This window comes from Loxodonta africana, chromosome 7 (assembly GCF_030014295.1).
Source record: "Loxodonta africana isolate mLoxAfr1 chromosome 7, mLoxAfr1.hap2, whole genome shotgun sequence".
Classification (NCBI taxonomy): domain Eukaryota; kingdom Metazoa; phylum Chordata; class Mammalia; order Proboscidea; family Elephantidae; genus Loxodonta; species Loxodonta africana.
In genome coordinates, this window is record NC_087348.1 from 115,848,891 (window position 1) to 115,866,422 (window position 17,532).

The window sequence follows — 17,532 nt, forward strand, 5'->3', positions numbered from 1 at the left end:
TGAGTTAAATACATCATTCAACAGAGGGCTGGAGAATTTGGAGTCCTGTCACATGCTCCTCCCTTTCTCTTTCCTGCCCTTATCCCTGAAAGACTTGTAAGGCAACTCTAGATTAATAACCACTAACGTGGTCATTCATTTAACAAATATGTATTTATTGACAACCCAAAATGTGTCAGAACTGCTATGGGCTGGGAATACACGTAGTGAACAAAACTGACCAGATCCTTGGTCTTGTGAGCTTTCATTCCAGTGGAAAAAGACAAGAAATGCACACACACACACACACAAAAGAATTAAAATATATTGAGAGTGATAAAAGTTATTAAGAAAACAAAACCTCTGGGATGGGATAAAGTGAAGGGGGAAGAAGGGAGAGAAGATCAATCACGCGTATCTACCTTAACTAGGGTAGTCAAGCAGGACTCTCTGAGGAGGTGATATTTGATCTGAATCCCGTATGACGAGAGTAATCCAGCTAAGCAAAAAAGCAAAGCGCTGTAGAATCCAACCCTTTTGGCTTGCAAATAGAGAAACTGAGAATGGAAGGAGTGACTGGCTCCAAAACCAAAACCAAACCAGTTCCTGCATAGTCGATTCTAACTCACGGCAATCCCATGTGTGTCAGAATAGAACTGTGTTCCAATGGATGACTTTCAGAAGTAGATTGTCAGGCCTTTCTGCTGAGGTGTCCTTGGGTGGATTTGAACCTCTAGTCTTTCAATCAGCAGCTGAACGCCTTAACTGTTTGAACTACCCAGGGACTCCACTGACCTCAAGTTCATTCTGTTAGTTAGCAGGAAAACTCGGACCAGAATGGAGGTCTCATGTCACCCACACTTACAACTGTGCTATAATGCTCTCTTTCCTAGCTTCTGTAATTTGGCATGCTCTTGTCTTCTAGAGCATTTCCTTTAAGAGTCATTTTCTTTCCCATGTCCTTTAGCATATTTTCTCATTCCTTTTTTCTCTGCAAAGTTACCCATGTGGCATCCAACTTGTGTCCATATATATGACAAAGGATACTCGTGGTAAACAAAGCACGCATGCGTGCATGTGTGTGGGGTAGGGGCAGGAGACTGACGTACATTTTCTAAGCAAGGGTAAAACCTAGTATCTTGAAAAGAAAGGCAACCTGACTGACTTTATCTTAGTATTTTTAAAAAGAAAAGCCGTGTTGCACACCATAACACCAAGACATTTTCAACTAAAAACCCAGGAAACCTTAACCGAAGTTCTAAAGAGTTTAGAAGTTACTGAAAAAAAATATATCACTATCTCCATGACTCCAACCTAAGAGACAATGAAGCTGAGTATGCCTGCCCTTAAAAACAAAAGAAAACAACAACTGTGACCAAATGGCCCTTCTGGTTTCATGCTAGTTATATCTTGCTTTGTTAAAGAAAATGTACTGAGCTGGACAGAAGCTTAAGGTGTGATCCATAGACCCCAAGGGTTCTAGGAGTTGTAAAGCTCCAATTTGAATAGCTGTGCTCTAAATCAAGAAATAGGAAGGGCAAGGATTGTGCTATCAAGGAAATGCTCTAGATTTAATATTTGGCTGGGAAAATTTTCCTTCTTAGGCTTGTTGTAACAACGACAAAAAAAAAAAATAGCATTTCTTTTTTTTTCCAATTCTATTAAATCCCTAAACAGATCTGAGTTTTAAGGGTTTAGGGCTGCCCTTGGGAAATCGGTGATTACATTCTCTGCTTAGGGTTTTAGCGATAAGAAAAAAGAGGCAGTGGATTGAGTTCCCCTCCCCCAGGGCAATTTCTCAGTGACTCTATTTTATTATTTTTTTTAGTCTCCCCTTTAAGTGGAAACATATTTAAAAAATGAAGTGATGACACATATAAAATCCCACCCATTAATTTAGACTTTTCAATTGTACGTGTCCATGAGAGAGAGAGAGTCTGATGTATATACCTGAAACACTTGTCAATTCCTGAGGAAAGAAGACTCTCCAATAATATTTGACTTCATTGTATAGCTTATGTTTCATGTAATTATTTTCCAGGGCACTCATTTGGGAATCTTCTTTACCCACAGAAATGTTGCAAGTGCAGTTAGAGGGTCTGGGAAAAAATTAGTGCTCCTTCTAAAAAATAAGTTTAATGCATCAAACTCTAGTCCTACCACTGTGTTTCTCATACTGGAATTCTAAACCCCCCAAAATAGGGCCCGATATGGAGTGATCCGTTCATTACTTCTAGGAAGGGTGTTAGGCAATGGACGTGGCTGGACTCTTCCCTTTTGGCCACTGCTGCATTTTGCCCCAAGATTATTTCAGACTCTCATTAGTACCTCATTTACAAAAGCAAAACAGTCGCACCGTTGTCACCTCTGCTTTTCTAGATTCTTCTTCATCAACTGTATTTAAGACAAAAGGAAAAGAGCAGAGAACTATTCAGTGTATCACACCAAATGAGGCCTCAGATGTGATCCAAGTGCCCCTCATTCTTTGTTCAAGACATAATTACCAAAAAACCAAACCCATGCCATTGAGTCGACTCCGACTCATAGCGACCCTATAGGACAGAGTAGAACTACCCCATAGGGTTTCCAAGGCTGTAATTTTCACAGAAGCAGACTGCCATATCTTTCTCCCTCAGAGTGGCTGGTGGGTTTGAACCACTGACCTTTCGGTTAGCAGCCAAGCACTTAACCACTGTGCCACCACAGCTCCTTAAGTAATTAGTAAAAAGAGACTCAAATAGTTTACCCTACTAGTCGGTATCTCACATTCAATGCCTAATTCCCAGGCCAGTACTCTCTTGCTATATCACTAATAAGTATAGTATCACAATATCGTTCCCTCTTTGTTTATTCATTTATTTGTGAGAGGCAAGATGGGAAGAAAGGAAAAAAACAAGAGACAGAGTAATTGGCTACCAAAAAAAAAAAAAGACAGAGTTCAGAAACACTGCTCTTAAAGACAGAATATGCTTACTTTCTCTCCCACATGCTGTACTAGCTACCAGTCTTCTGTGACCTAGAAGATCGAATGCAATTACATTGCCCATATATATTTGCTATGCGGTTTGACTCTCCCAAGGGCAGAATAACAAGTACAAGGGGAGTGACATCTTTATGAGGTTAACCCTTTTCTATTTTAAGGGTGGACTACCGAAGGCAGATGTGTTCCCTGGAGTGTAACAAGAATGCTGGAAATTTGGTAGTTAGGAGAGATGACAGCACCAGACCATCATCCAGGAGGGTAAAAATAAATTGTTATTCAGGGGGACAGGGAACTGGGGAAACCTATGAGAATGCTGATCCACATGAAGAGAAAGTGAGATGACAAAGGAAGGGGGCGCTTGGATTGGAGTACAGTGAGAAGAGACAAAGGAGAAAGCAAGGAAACTAATGTTTACTAAGCTCTACTATGGGCCAGACAACATGCTAGGCTCTCTCCTATATTATCTCATTTTATCTTCACAACTTTTTTAGTTACTATTATCCTGAAAAGCACAAAATGAGGCTCAAGATGTTAAGTAACCAGTCAAGGGTAACAGAGCTAAAGGGGTAGAGCCAATCCTCCAAGCTAAGGTTCTCTGGTTCTGATTCAGTTAGCCTTTACTATGTTACAAACCACTCCAGAAGTTAGTGGCCTAAAATAATGATGTATTACGTCTCAGGATTCTGCATGTTGGCTGGGTAGTTCCTCTGTGGGCTTCTCCTGGGCTAATTCATGTAGCTGCTTTATTTGGAGGGTTGGATGGGTCCAAGATGGCCTGCCTCACTTGTTAGCAGTTAGTGCCAGTTAGAGAAAGGAGCACCTTGGTTCTCCTGTATGTAGACTCTCATCCTTCAGTCGGCTAGAGGGTGGTCTCAGAGTAGTGTTCTAAGAGGGTCTCTTATGGCCTACCTTTCAGTGCCATTTCTGTCAGGTGCTATTGGTTAAAGCAAGTCATGATGCCATTCAAGACTCAGAGGGGGAATCAGCATCCACCCTTTGATGAGAAGAATGGCAATGTCACATTATAAAGGGGCATGTGGATGGAAGGAATCATGATCATTTAAAAAATATTCTACCACAGGCTGTAAACTCCATGCTCTTTCTACTACCAACATTTCATTAGAAATGCTGAATTGTCCTAACTGGTCTCTTTTTGGGGGGTTATAAAAGGTCCTTAATACCAGGACCATCTTTAATGAGCTGAATTGGATGTTAGAAAACTTGGGTTCTAGTACTAGCTCTACTGGTGTGGGATCTTGGAGGAGTAATTTTTTTTTAATAGGCTTTAATCTCTTCATCTATGAACAGAGGGTTGATGTGTTTGGTCACACACTTGAAAAAACAATAGCGATGCCCTATTTTTAGAAAGAAATGAACTGGTCCTGTTGGGGGATGGGCAGGATGGAGGTGAGAGAGGCTAAAAATGAGGTGGCTTTTGTTTCTCAATACATTCCCTTTCATTGCTGTGGGTGCAGCATTCGTGGGGCAGGGAGCAAAGGAAACTCCTTCCCAGGGGTCGTTGAAATCTTACACGAGCTGAATGCTGCTCTGACCATTGTCATTTATTATATGCTGAAGCGGCAAGGGTCCTCCAGCATTGTACCAAGGATTAAAGCCCAAGTCCTTGCTCGAAGGGCTTCTAGACCTAGTTAGACAAAACAATTCCCATTCAACACACACTCACACCAGCTAAGCAGACAGCAGAGGTGAAAAGGCTCCTAAGCTGGTTTCTTCCTGAGGGAAATGCTAGGCTGGGAGCTCACTCAGAAAGATATTGTTGCCTACTCTATGGAAGATCAGGTTCCCAAGGAGAAAACTAATGTTTAATTTAGGACAAAGACAGCTCAGAATCTCTCTCTGGGGGATTGAGCCTGCAAACAGGTCCACATGCAAAGAATCTAAGTGAGAAAAGGAGTCTCTCTTTAGTGCCATGGCTACAGGACTTGAGCTCAAACTTTATTACACTATTGCCTCTGCCTGTTGTTTCTGTCCAGAAGACTTCTGCTCTTTCTTATTTACTCCTATGTCCGTACTTTGAAGTTTTTCAACACTTCTGTGAAACAATCAAATGGGATAATACAACTAGCACATAGTTTTTGCTGTTTGAAATTACACGGTGCAGTGTGGAAATCAAACGTGCAAGCCTTAGCCAGTTTAGCAAGTATTTGTCAACAACCAAAACTTTGTTTCTTAGCTGCTTACCCAGAGAATATTTTTATTTTTACATAATTTAGACTCCAGAGACCTCCAGAAATTAGCAGTTTACACTTAAGTATGATAATCTTCATTCAAAAGACACAGTACAGCACATGTTGTATTCAATTAAGTCACTTCTTTGCTCCCTGGTTACCGTGACTCTAAAAGATTATACTGTGTGTTCAACAGACTTCTGATAAGTTATTAGCAGTTGCAGCAGACTTTTACTTTAAGTGAATTTTCCAGGGGGAGGGGAGGAAGGAGAGAGACATGTAATTAACTTTCTGTTCAAATCCTTCAGAACGACCTGAAAAGAACTCTGTTGTACAATAAAGAATTCAAGATATTGTGTTTTATATGGGTGAGTGCTATTAGTGCGCTGGATAAGATTCACAAGAATAACTCAGCCACATTCCTGACAAAAAAAGAATTAGAAAAAAAATGTTAATGACTCCATATTACAGTAATGTATGAACCTGCCATAACGATTAAGAAGCAAAGAACACCTATCAGAACAAAACAGAATACAACAAAACAAAAAAACTGGCTCTACATTTTCTAAGAATTATAATTCTTCAGAGGGGAAAAATGCTGCGTTTAAATGATGGGAAATAAAAGCAAACAAACAAACAAAAAACTGACTACATTCTCTGAGTTAGAACTAATAACCCATCCTTGCCCAAACATCATCTGCCAAAGAAGAACAGGGGCTATTCTTATTCCTGTCATTTATTCATAGAAACATTATGCTTATGATCAAGAATTACCATCACTAAAAATTGCCTTGAAGTCTTGGCAACTTCTTTCTCATGTTTCTTATGGAAAGTCCCACCATAGGAGGCACTGAGTGAAGAGGAGTTTCCAAGCTAAGAAGCACATCAAGGCATGAAATTTTCGGCATGCCCCAGGTCAGGACTGAGAGAGGGCAAATATTTTTTTTTTTTTTTTATTCCTTCTCAGATACAGGGAGTTAACTGATTCCTTAGCAATATTAACCAGGGATCCGGCTTGCCAAAGCATAATTTTAAATCTCCACGACAGGGAGCTCCTAACCCTTTGTGACTCTGTGACCAGATTCAACTTAAGAAGGGTAAATTTGGGCCACTCTGTTCTAATGACTCATAGATGGTTTACATTTTTCATTTACCCACAAAGCCTGCACTCCCCTATCCCTAGATAACTAAATAGAAACCCAGACTCTATTCTAGAAGAAGTAAGGGAGCAAGGAGGCACTCACTCTAGTCAAGTTCTAGACTGTTGTTGTGTGCTGTCAAATCGATAAAGCACTAGATTAGGATTCCTAGAATCCTAGAAATGGAAGCACTGTTAATTGATTCTATTCTCAAGAAGGATCCTATTTAGCCCATTCCCCCAAAAAACAAACCCAAGGCTGCTGAGTCGATTCTGACTCATAGCGATCCATAGGGTTTCCAAGGCTGTCTTTATTGAAGCAGACTGCCACATCTTTCTCCCACGGAGTGGCTGGTGGGTTTCAACTGCTGACCTTTTGGTTAGCAGCCAAGCACTTTTAACCACTGTGCCACCAGGACTCCTTAACCCATCCCAAACCAAAAACTTATTGCCGTTGAGTCAATTCTGACTCAAAGTGACCCTACAGGACAGAGTAGAACTACCCCGTAGGGTTTCCAAGGAGCGTCTGGTGGATTTGAATTGCCAACCTTGTAAATCACCCCAGGCGACCTCTCTATGTTAGAAACTGGATAATACAGTACTCCTCACTAGCCATTTCAAGTAAATATTAAAGAGCAAAGCCATGCCTTTCCACAAAATGTTCCTGATGGTACTTCCGAAGATAGAATCCCAGGCTGGGAAAATCAATCTGACTCAAGCATGTCACTTCTCACATTAATAATAAAAACACCCGAAATTTACTAAGCTTCTTCTACTAGGTGCCAGGCAATTACGTCCTTACTCTTTACAATCCTAAGAGGTTTGTTCTATTATGGTCATTCCCATTCTACAGCTGAAGAAATTGAAGTAAAGAGTTTAATTGACTAATTGACTTAACCAAGAAGACTCAGCAGTTAAGATGTAGAACTACTATTTGAAACCAGGTAGTCGTTTTTTTAGTCTAGTCTCACCCCAGGCCCCAGGCTCTTAACTGCTATGTTGCCTTGCCTCTTTAAACAAACCAACTTTACCACTTCTATTTCCAACTCCATTCACACCCCTTTTACACTGCAAATTCTACGAGGGAAAGGGCTATATTGGAATTGATCATTAATCTATCTCCAGCATAGTGCATGACGTAGACTAGCTGCACGATGATTATTTATTGAGTTAATGAATGATTCCTCAAATTTCCAAAGAGCACCCATGCCCATAATATTAATGCGAGGTTTCAAAGCTTTTGTTTAAACCGTTAAGACCCAGGGACATCTGAGGTGCATTCAATATTGTTATCTGCCCATTTTCACAGCCATTCCTCTGGCAATCTGACTGTGGTAGGACCCTACTCTCTAGCCTTTGTCAGGCGTTGAGGAGAATGCTTAAGCCTCTCTCTGCATGCCCTCCACAAGGAAATGGAACAGCTTTTATTCTTTCACATCTGTCCCTTAGATATGTGTAGGAAAGGGTTGCAACTGGCAGCCATAGGTAGACAGCCCACTAGCTATGGTCAGCACCATGCCATGAATCAGGGACAGAAGGATTTATTGGCTTTTATCCTCTGCCATTTACTCCATAGGGCACCTCCCCTGTTCCCTGTGAATAGGGACCAAATGGGGGAAACTGGTATCCAACTGGGGCCCTGGTGGTACAGTGGTTAAGAGCTTAGGCTGCTAACCAAAAGGTCAGCAGTTCAAATCCACCAGCCACTCCTTGGAAATCCTGTGGCGCAATTCTACTCTGTCCTACAGGGTTGCTATGAGTCAGAATAGACTCAAAAGCAACTGGTTTGGGTTTTTTTTTTTGGTAGAATCTGTAACACATCTGTGTTAAAAAGCAAGTAAGTAAATAAGTAAATCTCAAAGACCATCTGGAAACACAGCTTCTCATAAATTTCTTCTAGCAATTTTTTCTTTTTAAATGAAAAGGCTTTTTCCAAGTAACTAAACAAGCAAACTCTTTTATTGGTAGGATCAGTTTACACATCAAGAGAATACCCTTTTACCCACAGAGCAATTCTTGTTTGTTGTGCTGGAAGTGCTGGTAAGCCTAAGAAGAGAGGTGTAGTTGGTTCTGCTTCTTTTAGTTTCTCTTCTGTGTCTAGCTAGTATGCTTTTAAAACCATCTTCCTCCAGTGCCAAAGGCCATGTCACGCTGTATATAACTCACTATGAATGGGAGAAGTGTGTAAATAGCAAGGCATTAAGCAGCTCAAGGGACTTGAAGATAGGTAATACAGAACACTTAGGCAATGCGCTATGAGAAGAGGCTGCTGGAGGGGAAATGTTATACTTGTCTTCAAGTGTATGAAGGATTATTATTGCTTCCTAGCTGCTGACTCCTCTGAGCTTTCCTTATTCTGCCACTTTCCAAGGTTTCTGAATTACTCTTGCCAGAGCTCCAGACCCTCCAGGACGCGGGTTGACCTCGCATGTCACCCGCACCACTTAGGCCCAGCCATAATATCAGATAGGATTCTCTCTCTGCCCCCCAGACACCTAATGTTCACGCCCATTCGCTTACCCTGTGTGTGCTCAGCCACCCCATCCATCCCGCATGTCCACATTCTCTGCCTCCTCCAGGCCCCACTGGTGACCCACATTCTCCATAAGGCTATCCCTGACCTGGGTGTGAATCTCTCTCCTCCCAATTACTAATAGTACTCATATTTTGAGCACCTCCTATGATTAAGGCACTATACTGACTGTCTGTTATGCTGAGTAGTATTGGTTTTGTTCTACAGATGAAGATACTGATGTCCAAAAAAGGATACAATTATTTTCCCAAGCTCATATAGCTAGTGGGTGTGAACTAGGGATCCAAACACAGTTCCAGGTACAAAAGCTATGCATTAAATTCTTCCATTTTACCATATCTCTAAGTCTTTTTTTTTCCTAAGTCTGAGTTTCCTCATTTGTAAAATGTAGTAAATATTGCTTATTTATCCACTTTTCGCAGATATTACATAAAATATGTGCCTTGTATATTCTCTTGTTGTTGTTGTGTGCTCTCTAGATGATTCTGATTCATAGCAGCCCAATACGACAGAGTAGAACTGCCCCACAGGGTTTCCTAGGCTGTAATCTTTACAGGAGCAGATCACCAGGTCTTTTCTCCTTTGGAGCCACTGGTGGGTTCAAATTGCCAACCTTTCAGTTAGCAGCTGAATGCTTACCCATTGCGTCACCAGGGTTCCTTTTGTATATTCTAGAACCCAATAAATATTTGTTCCTGCCTTCCTATGATATTCTATACCAGTTCTGGTCCGTCTTACTTAGCTGTTGATTTACTGAGGTGGTTTTGATTTCCTCACTAGACTGTGAGAAGGGAGTATGTCTTCTTCAGTGATTCACCCTATTCTCCCACAGAACCTATTAGGATATGAGGGAAATTTAGCATTAAAATGGAGAAAGAAGAATTCAGAACGGTTTTCAAGAAACACGGTCCTGCCTATGAACATATATAAGGGACTGAATTAAAGAATAAGGAAGTAGTAGAATTCACTCAGAACAGTTTTGCTGCAGTGCAAAGGTGAACTGGATGACTTTTTTCAAAATTTCCTTCTAGGCTTTTTTAGATTAAATACCAGTGCAAAATAAATAAATAAATAAGCAAAAACAATAAAAACAAAAGCAGCTAATCATGGCCACTCTTTTAGTGATATTTACATGCTATGTATGTCTAAGAACATTAAATGTTTGTCTTGGTGTATACAAAATGTTTACAGGCATAGAGAAGCCGTAAGGTATTAAACTTTACAATTTAGAAAGATTTGATGAACACACCACCTAGCAATGGCATTAGTTCAAACAAAGAAAGCAGACCCCTTTTATAAACAAACCTTGACCTAAACAAGCAAGACATCTTGGTTTACATGGTAACATCGCCTTGCTGTCAAAGCAAGCTTTCTGTCAATTTTTGATAAAGGATTGTGGCAACTTCTCTCTCCACTTGAACTCTTCTACCTTTGTGAGATTGTATAGCTATATTTACTTGAAAGATGTGGTAGAGAGGTCTTGGATAGATAAGAACTCTCCCTTTATTACTTTGGTCTGGAAATACAAAGTACAAAAATAGGTCAGTTCTTAAGAATTGATGGCTACATATATAAATAATGTAAACACTCCTATCACTGTCGTGGGGAGGACATCTGTCATGTGGACAGCTATAGACACCCAGGTCTGGCCAATGAGTCATTCCCGTTCTCGGCCCCTCACTTAAACAGCTCTCAAATTTTGAACTGTCAATCGGAAACTTGATTATTATCAGTTCAAAATAACCAAGGAACTCTGGCAGTGATTTAACTTGTTTGACTTTCTTAAGCTAACAATTAACATTTTAGACTATTGTTGACAAAATATTTAACTTTCTCCATGCCATTTGTACAAGCAACTTTTCTAATATTCCTTAGAAACTCTAGTGGACACACCTTCCCAAAGCTTCTCTAGCCCACATAAGGGCCTGTAAAGGACGTGTATTCCCAGACCACAAACACTTTCACAACGTTGCACATTTTAACTAGGATTTACTGGGACCTTCAGGAACACTTAAGAACACTGATATCTCAGCCTTATCTTGACAGCACTAAATTTGAAATACCAATCCCTCTATTTACAATAAAAGCTATTTCACCAGACAACTGAAAGCTCAGGATACATTTAATCTCTTGGGGTGGGGGGCGGAACTGGTATTATCAATTCATTGTTTAGTAGTTTATTATTAGTAATGCTGGTAATAATGTCTTGCATTCCTGTAGTGCTTTATTTTTTCCAAAGGCTATTTGGAAACACATGTTCATCTGTTTGTCTCAGCAAGAGAGGGCAGCCTTATTGTTCTTTCCGTTTTACAGGTGGCTGTTAAGTGACTTGTCTTGGGTCACACATTTGGTAAGTGATCAAGGAGGCACAAAACTGGGATACAGACTCCTTGTCAGATCTGCTTTCTTTCCTCCACACCACATTAGAGAAAGGATAATCTCTGAAGCCAAAGACGGCTTGGGACCACTTATCCACCCATCTTACTAGTACAGTCGATGCAACAGAAAAAGAGCTTGTCTCAGGCAAAGGGGAAAGATTAAAAATGTACCGCGGAAGCTCTAAGCCTTACTGTTCCATGGACCAGCAATTATTCAGTTTCACAGTCCATTCAAAGACTCAAACATACTTCACCAGAAAATGATTTAGTGCATAAAGCCCGTTCCAAGTGGTTAGAAAGGCAGATCTCAAAGCCCTATGATCTGGGCCCTCTGAAAAGCCTTATTCCTGCCGTCTCTGCAGCAGCGGGGCTTCCCCCTGAACTTGTACTTGAGCTAAATGAAGAAACTGGCTGAGTAAGGACTGCAGAATTAGGTTCTTAATGTGGACAGAATTAGATCTGTCTTGGAGGTTATTCTGCATTGTTCTTGAAACTTAGGCTATTGAAAGAACTCAGACATTATGTATCCCTTGCAGTCTAACACTCCTCAAAGTCAACACTATCCCACAGAATCTCTCTTTTCCTCTCATCCATTCATTCGTTCATCAGTAAATATTACCCACTATGTACAAGGCATTGTACTAAGGTATGAAGGACACAGAGCTTTCATCCATGGACACTAATACGTATTTGATTTTAGATGATCAATATTCTCTCCCTTTCTCTGAAGGATATTTATGGCCACGTGACATATAAATTAACCATTAAAGTGATACATTCAACACACTCAGACCACATAAATCTGGTTATGGACCCAAGAGCAATAAAATTAAGAAAGAATTCTGACACTCATTCTGAGCAGAGGCCCTTGTAAATTAGAAGTGTCTCTGAAAGTAAGAGAAGCCCAAGTGAAGTGAGACCTGCAGATGTGAATCACTCCCAAAAACCGAGGCCTCCCTTCGGACACAATGTTATCAGGTCAATACAGTACTTGCATCACCATCTCTGAGTACCATGCTGAGTAACAAAGCGCCAAATTTAGAAGCTAAAATGGAGAGGGAATTTCCAATAGCCAAAAGGCTGGGCCGGGGGAGGGGGTGGGGGGAGGGAGGTAAACCTTGCAGCACCACATGTTTTCAGTGAAAAGCAACCGTTGGAAAGAAATTGTTCTTTCCACTCCTTACATTCTCCTCTCATCATAACCACACTTGGAGAAGGAGCTTCTCCAAGCGAATGCTTCAGGAGGTAGCTAGTGGCTAGAAGAGAGAAAACAGATTCCCTTGAGAACAGGGGTGCCATAGCAGCCACCTCTGGCTTCTGCAGCAGCAAGCCTTTAAAAGTTGGGAATGGTCAGAGGCTGTTCTCGCACTTCCCTCTCAGTTTGGATATTGCTATTGTCAAGTTTCAATAACCACTGAAGTTGGTTTCATTTTACATCCTGAAACCTCCAAGAGGCAACCTCATTTTATTTCCAAGCTGGAGAAAAAGCAAAAACCGAAAGACCAGAGCCGTAAGCAAACATGCCACTGTGGTGCTGGTTAGAGGCTGGGAGGTGAAGCTACAGGACAAGCCCACACTGTGGCCCTTTAACGGCCCCTCCAGTCTTGGCACCCACGGCAGAGATTAGTCTTTTCCACTCGGGTTTGGGCTGGTTGCCTCATTCTGTGTATCATCCTCAGAAACACTTACCAGGAGACTGAAGCACACAAAGCCGTATTATTGGGAGACTTGCAGACAGATTATAAATTTACTGGGGACAATCAAGGCATTTAGATACTTTTGGCTGCAGATGCCGGTGACACACACATACATACAAACCTCATTCTTTTCTCCATTTGAGCAATTCTTTACCCCCTCCTTCACCTCAGCATCTCTCTTTCACAAAACAATTCCCCACTGCTCTCCTAGGGAATTCCAGGGAGAGGTGGGGATAGAACAGGTGGTAGAGAAAGAAAATTAGACCTTAACGTGCTACTGTAAGCCCACAGGCTAATTGTATTCAGGGATAAAAGAGTAAACGCTAGTCAACTTCACTGTTAGCAATAAGTTATTTTGCATCAGGAGCTGGCTTCAGGAAGTTGCAATTGTCTTCCTGGAAACTTCATCACCATGGACCAAAGCCAGGGAAGGGGTGGGGGGCAGGGGGGCAGAAAAAAGAATGCTATGGACCTGGGTGGAGGATGCCTCTCTGCCTAGAGCTCATTTTCATTCTCCTTTGGATGAGGAGTCACTGAGCTACTGCCATCCTCTCCTTTAGATGTTTTGAGTACTTTTGGGCTTGCATGACCATTTCCGGCTGCTGACTTTCATTAAGGCTGGTTTGGGTAAACTGAACTGTGTTATAAGCAGACACAGGACTTCAAGGGCCCTGCAGGACTCAGCAATGAAGGAGGAAGCCCGCAGGGCTGCAGGGCAGGGCTCCACCTTCTACCCAGAGGCCACTGGCCCAGCAGCTTCTGGGGAAGCCAGTGCATGGCTGGCAGTCACCTGACCAGGGCTGGCACCAGGAGCCAATGATTCAAGGGATACTCCCTCTGGGATGGGGTGTGTCCGTGCCTCTGAGAAACTTAATCAGAACTTTTGGGTTTGATATCCTGTCACCAGGAGTGGCTGAAGACAAGGCACTTCCTAGGATGATATCTGTGTAAATAGCCCCTTTCTGCCTGCCTGCTTTGATGAATGCATTCCTGGTTTGGGGTGCCTATGAAAAGAAGCTAGACGGGAGGGGGTAGGCAGGTCTATAGGAAATCAGGGAGTAGGCCTCTTAGAAATATTCCCTCACCAGTCTCTCTTTGGGATATTTTCCCCTCAATTTTTTCTTTTTTGGCAGAGGGGACACTCAGCAAATTACTCTGTGGTACAGATTATCACTTTATGTTCTCTTAACTCAAGAAGATGGACCCACTTCAGAGGGGAGGAGGAATGGGGCAAGAAGAAAAAGGTTTTCCCAAAGGTCAGCAGGGCTGATAAAGACTCAGGCTGATGAATGGCTTGTGGGGCCTAATCAGAGCTGGCGAGTCCAACGAAGCAGGAAGATCGTTGACAGAGGGCCTTCCTCCGTGGCTCAGATTTTGTAGCCTCTTCTACAAGCTCTAGCCCCCTGGAGAGCCTCTGGAAAACTCTGATTTCCCACTAGTTTTAAGGAGTGCTCTACATGTGGAGGAAAACCCACCAGTGAGCCCCAGCAGAACTGGATGAGTAAGAGCACAAAATTGCACAAACAACACGCCCGCTGGCCGTTGAGGTAGTCAGGCAACATCATGGCCCTTTCCACTGCCATCTACTTAAGTTAGGCCAATGCAAGCTCTGCCCTCACAAACAGGCCACATGACCACAGCCAGAAACGTGAGAAAACCAGGTGCCTTACCGCAATCAGGGCTGAGTTCCTCTGGTCCCCCGAGGTCGAAGCTGGTGGCTGCTGCTCCCCGTTGATCCCACCACCGCCACCATTATTGCTACTGTTCAGCAGGTGTTGCTGGTGGTGATGGTGGTAGTCTGGTGGGGGCGGTGGAGCTGCTGTTGCTGCTGCTTGAGAGGCCGGAGGTGGGGCAGCAGGGGGCGGTGGAGGGGCTGTAGTGGTGGCAGCAGTGGTGGTGGCCTTGGTGTGTTTGCCAGCCTTTCTTGCCCCCTGGCCATGCTGGACAAGGCTCAGGAGCTGCAAGGTGCTCTCTCTTTCCCGGTCTGAGCTCTCGGCCCTACCACGTTCATAGCGTCCTTCGCAGCTCAGGTGGTGTTGGCGGCAGACGGCTATTCGAGCCCGTAGGCGCTCCACGATAGCGCTGTGCACTCTCGGGGTGACTGAGCCCCCTCCAAGGAGTCCCGCCCCAGGGGCCCCTCCTAGCCCTCCTGCAGGGGCCTGTGGGGGCGCTGTGTCCCCCATCTTACTGGACACAATGATTGCTGCCTCTGCGATGGTGAGGTGGAAGGAGGCTACTGCTGGCTATTGCAGGCAAATTTGTTTTTGACAATGTGAGCTCAGTGTTCAGGGCCACATGAATAGAGGTCTTCAGAGGTTGGGGGAGCTGTGGAGAAGGTATGGGGGAGGGGAACTAGTAAAAAGAGGGTGGGGAGAAAGAATAGAAACCAACTGGAGAGAATAAGTTGGAAACAAACCCTGATCAACTAACTCTAATTGCGTTTGACAGCTCTGGAGAAGTTGGACAGAGTTTGGTGGGTTTTTTTCCCCCCACCAAGCTGACAAGAGCCACTAGGTACTTTGTAAACACTCGATCTGGGAGGATAGATGAAGAATTCAGGGATTGTCAAGCTAGAGACAGAAAGAGACAGCAATGGGAATTGAGGGAGGGATTAACAGAGAGCTGGACTCCCCCTCACCTACTTGTGTCGGAAAAATTCTTTATGAGGCTGTACCTGCAGAGAAACACATTTCTACCACGGTCTACGTAACCAGCAGCCTTTACTTTTCCTCAGGTTAAAAAAAAAAAAAAATGTGCTGTTTCAGAAGATTTTCAAAGTCAATGTTCAAAACGTACAAGAACCAAAGGAAACTGTCTTTTGGCTTTTAATTTTTCTTCCCTTCCCCTTTGCTCCCGGTGCTTTCTCCTCTTTGGGGTACTGTAGAATGTTGTCTTCTCCCAAAAGAGGGAGACAGCTTTTCAATTGTTAACAATGTCAGTAATTGGACTTTTGAACCATGCTTTTTTCTTCAGCTAATCCAATCACCGGTAAACTCCTCATTCCCTCTAAGGTTTCCTAGCTTTAAATGAAAGCAATCTGAAGTCCCTAGCCACTGAGAGAGATCCTTCACCACATTTTTTTCTTTCCCGCTTACGTTTCTATTCCTCACCCCCGGCTCTATTCTAATACAGTATCAAGAGAGACAAACTCTCCCGAGAGTAATTTATAAACGATGGTCAAACTTACAAACTTCCAGCAAATTGCACCGAGTCATGTCCAGCCACTTTTCTGTCCACTTTTGTACATTCCATCCCCGGCCAGTGGATCTGAGGGTCTGGACTCGCAATAAGCAATGTGGTTCTATCTCTTGTATTGCTCCGCTTTATAGATGGAAAAAAAAAGTAGCTTGTATTTTCCTTTCTCTTTCTCGTCTGTTGTTAGCCGCTTTGCTGACACTGGCCCCACTGCCCGGAGTCACGGCGATACACAGGCTTTCATTGTGCTCCGATAGGAGAGGGAGAGAAAGAGAGAGAGTGAGACAGAGAGGGAGAAAGAGAGCCAGCAAGCTGCAGATGGGGGGGTGGGGGGGGAGGGGGAGGGCGGGAGAGCCTAATCGAGGCTCCCTGGTGGAAGGCTGGTGCCACTGCACGAGTGAGTAATTGTAGCCAGGCACCGGGGAAAGGGGAACGCAGAGGGCCTCCCAGTGGCTGAAGAGGTAAATCCCAAAGCCTGCGCCTCTCAAAAGCTGTCAGCTCAGCCTCAGACTTGGTTAAGCGGGAAAGGCTGGGGAAACTCCCCAGCCCCTACACAAAGATTTCACCAGCTCTAAATGTTCAAGAAATTCCCGGCCAGGGAATGTATTTTCCCTTTCAGATCTACATTATATTCCCCTGAGAACATCACTTTCATTTTTCAATATTTTGTAAATGACACCACTGAGCACCCTAGCGAGAGCTAGGTGAGCACTGAGGAAATGTTCATTAGAATAATAAGGAAGACTGTACGTATAGCGGGAGCAATGGTTAAGCTCTCGGCTGCTGACTAAAAAGGTCGGCAGTTCGAATCCGCCAGCCGCTCCTTGGAAACTCTACGGGTCAGTTCCACTCAGTTCTATAGGGCGACTGAGAGTCTGAATTGACTCCACGGCAACGCGATTTTTTGGTACATTTGGAGGGGGGAAGGAGGGGAGGAGGAGGGAAAGGATATTATTAGCTCCTTTTTTTCTTTTTTAAGGGCAGGCAGGTATATGTCTACCTGTCTGCTTGTTTCTGTGCCTCTGGGTAAGTCAGTCTGGGTGCTCATAAGCAAATCAATAGACTATTTTATGAGGATGAAATTACTAATACCAGTTCTAGAAGTTAAAAAAAAAAAGGAGGGGGTATTTTTATTTTAAAAGACAGTATTGCCTATGACAAACCAACTGAAAATCTGAAGTACCCACCATTATCTGGTTTACATACATAAGAAAACTGATATGCACCAGTTGGGTTTAAGAAAGTTGAATAACAGAACGCTTAGACTATTGTTCCTTGATGTTCAGTGATAGTGACAAACCTTTATTCTGCATAATTGTTAATTATGCAGAATAAAGTAAGATGAACACAATGCAGTAGCAGGGCAGTGAGGGCCATAAACATTCTAGGTGTCCTAACATTTGAATTTGAAGTTTCAAATGAAGCTTTATCAAACTCTAG

General features: G+C 43.0%; 1 protein-coding gene across 2 annotated transcripts in view; it reads right to left on the reverse strand.

The window, feature by feature from the left end:
* The window catches only part of MAML2 (mastermind like transcriptional coactivator 2), a 395,803-nt gene extending 379,392 nt beyond the window's left edge, over positions 1-16,411 (reverse strand). For both annotated transcript variants that reach the window (XM_023554736.2, XM_003415594.4), the window contains exon 1: positions 14,568-16,411. In XM_023554736.2, the coding sequence (XP_023410504.2) occupies positions 14,568-15,080 (513 nt within the window). In that variant the 5' untranslated portion in view covers positions 15,081-16,411. The remainder of the gene's footprint in view (positions 1-14,567) is intronic.
* Between the last annotated feature and the right edge of the window lie 1,121 nt (positions 16,412-17,532).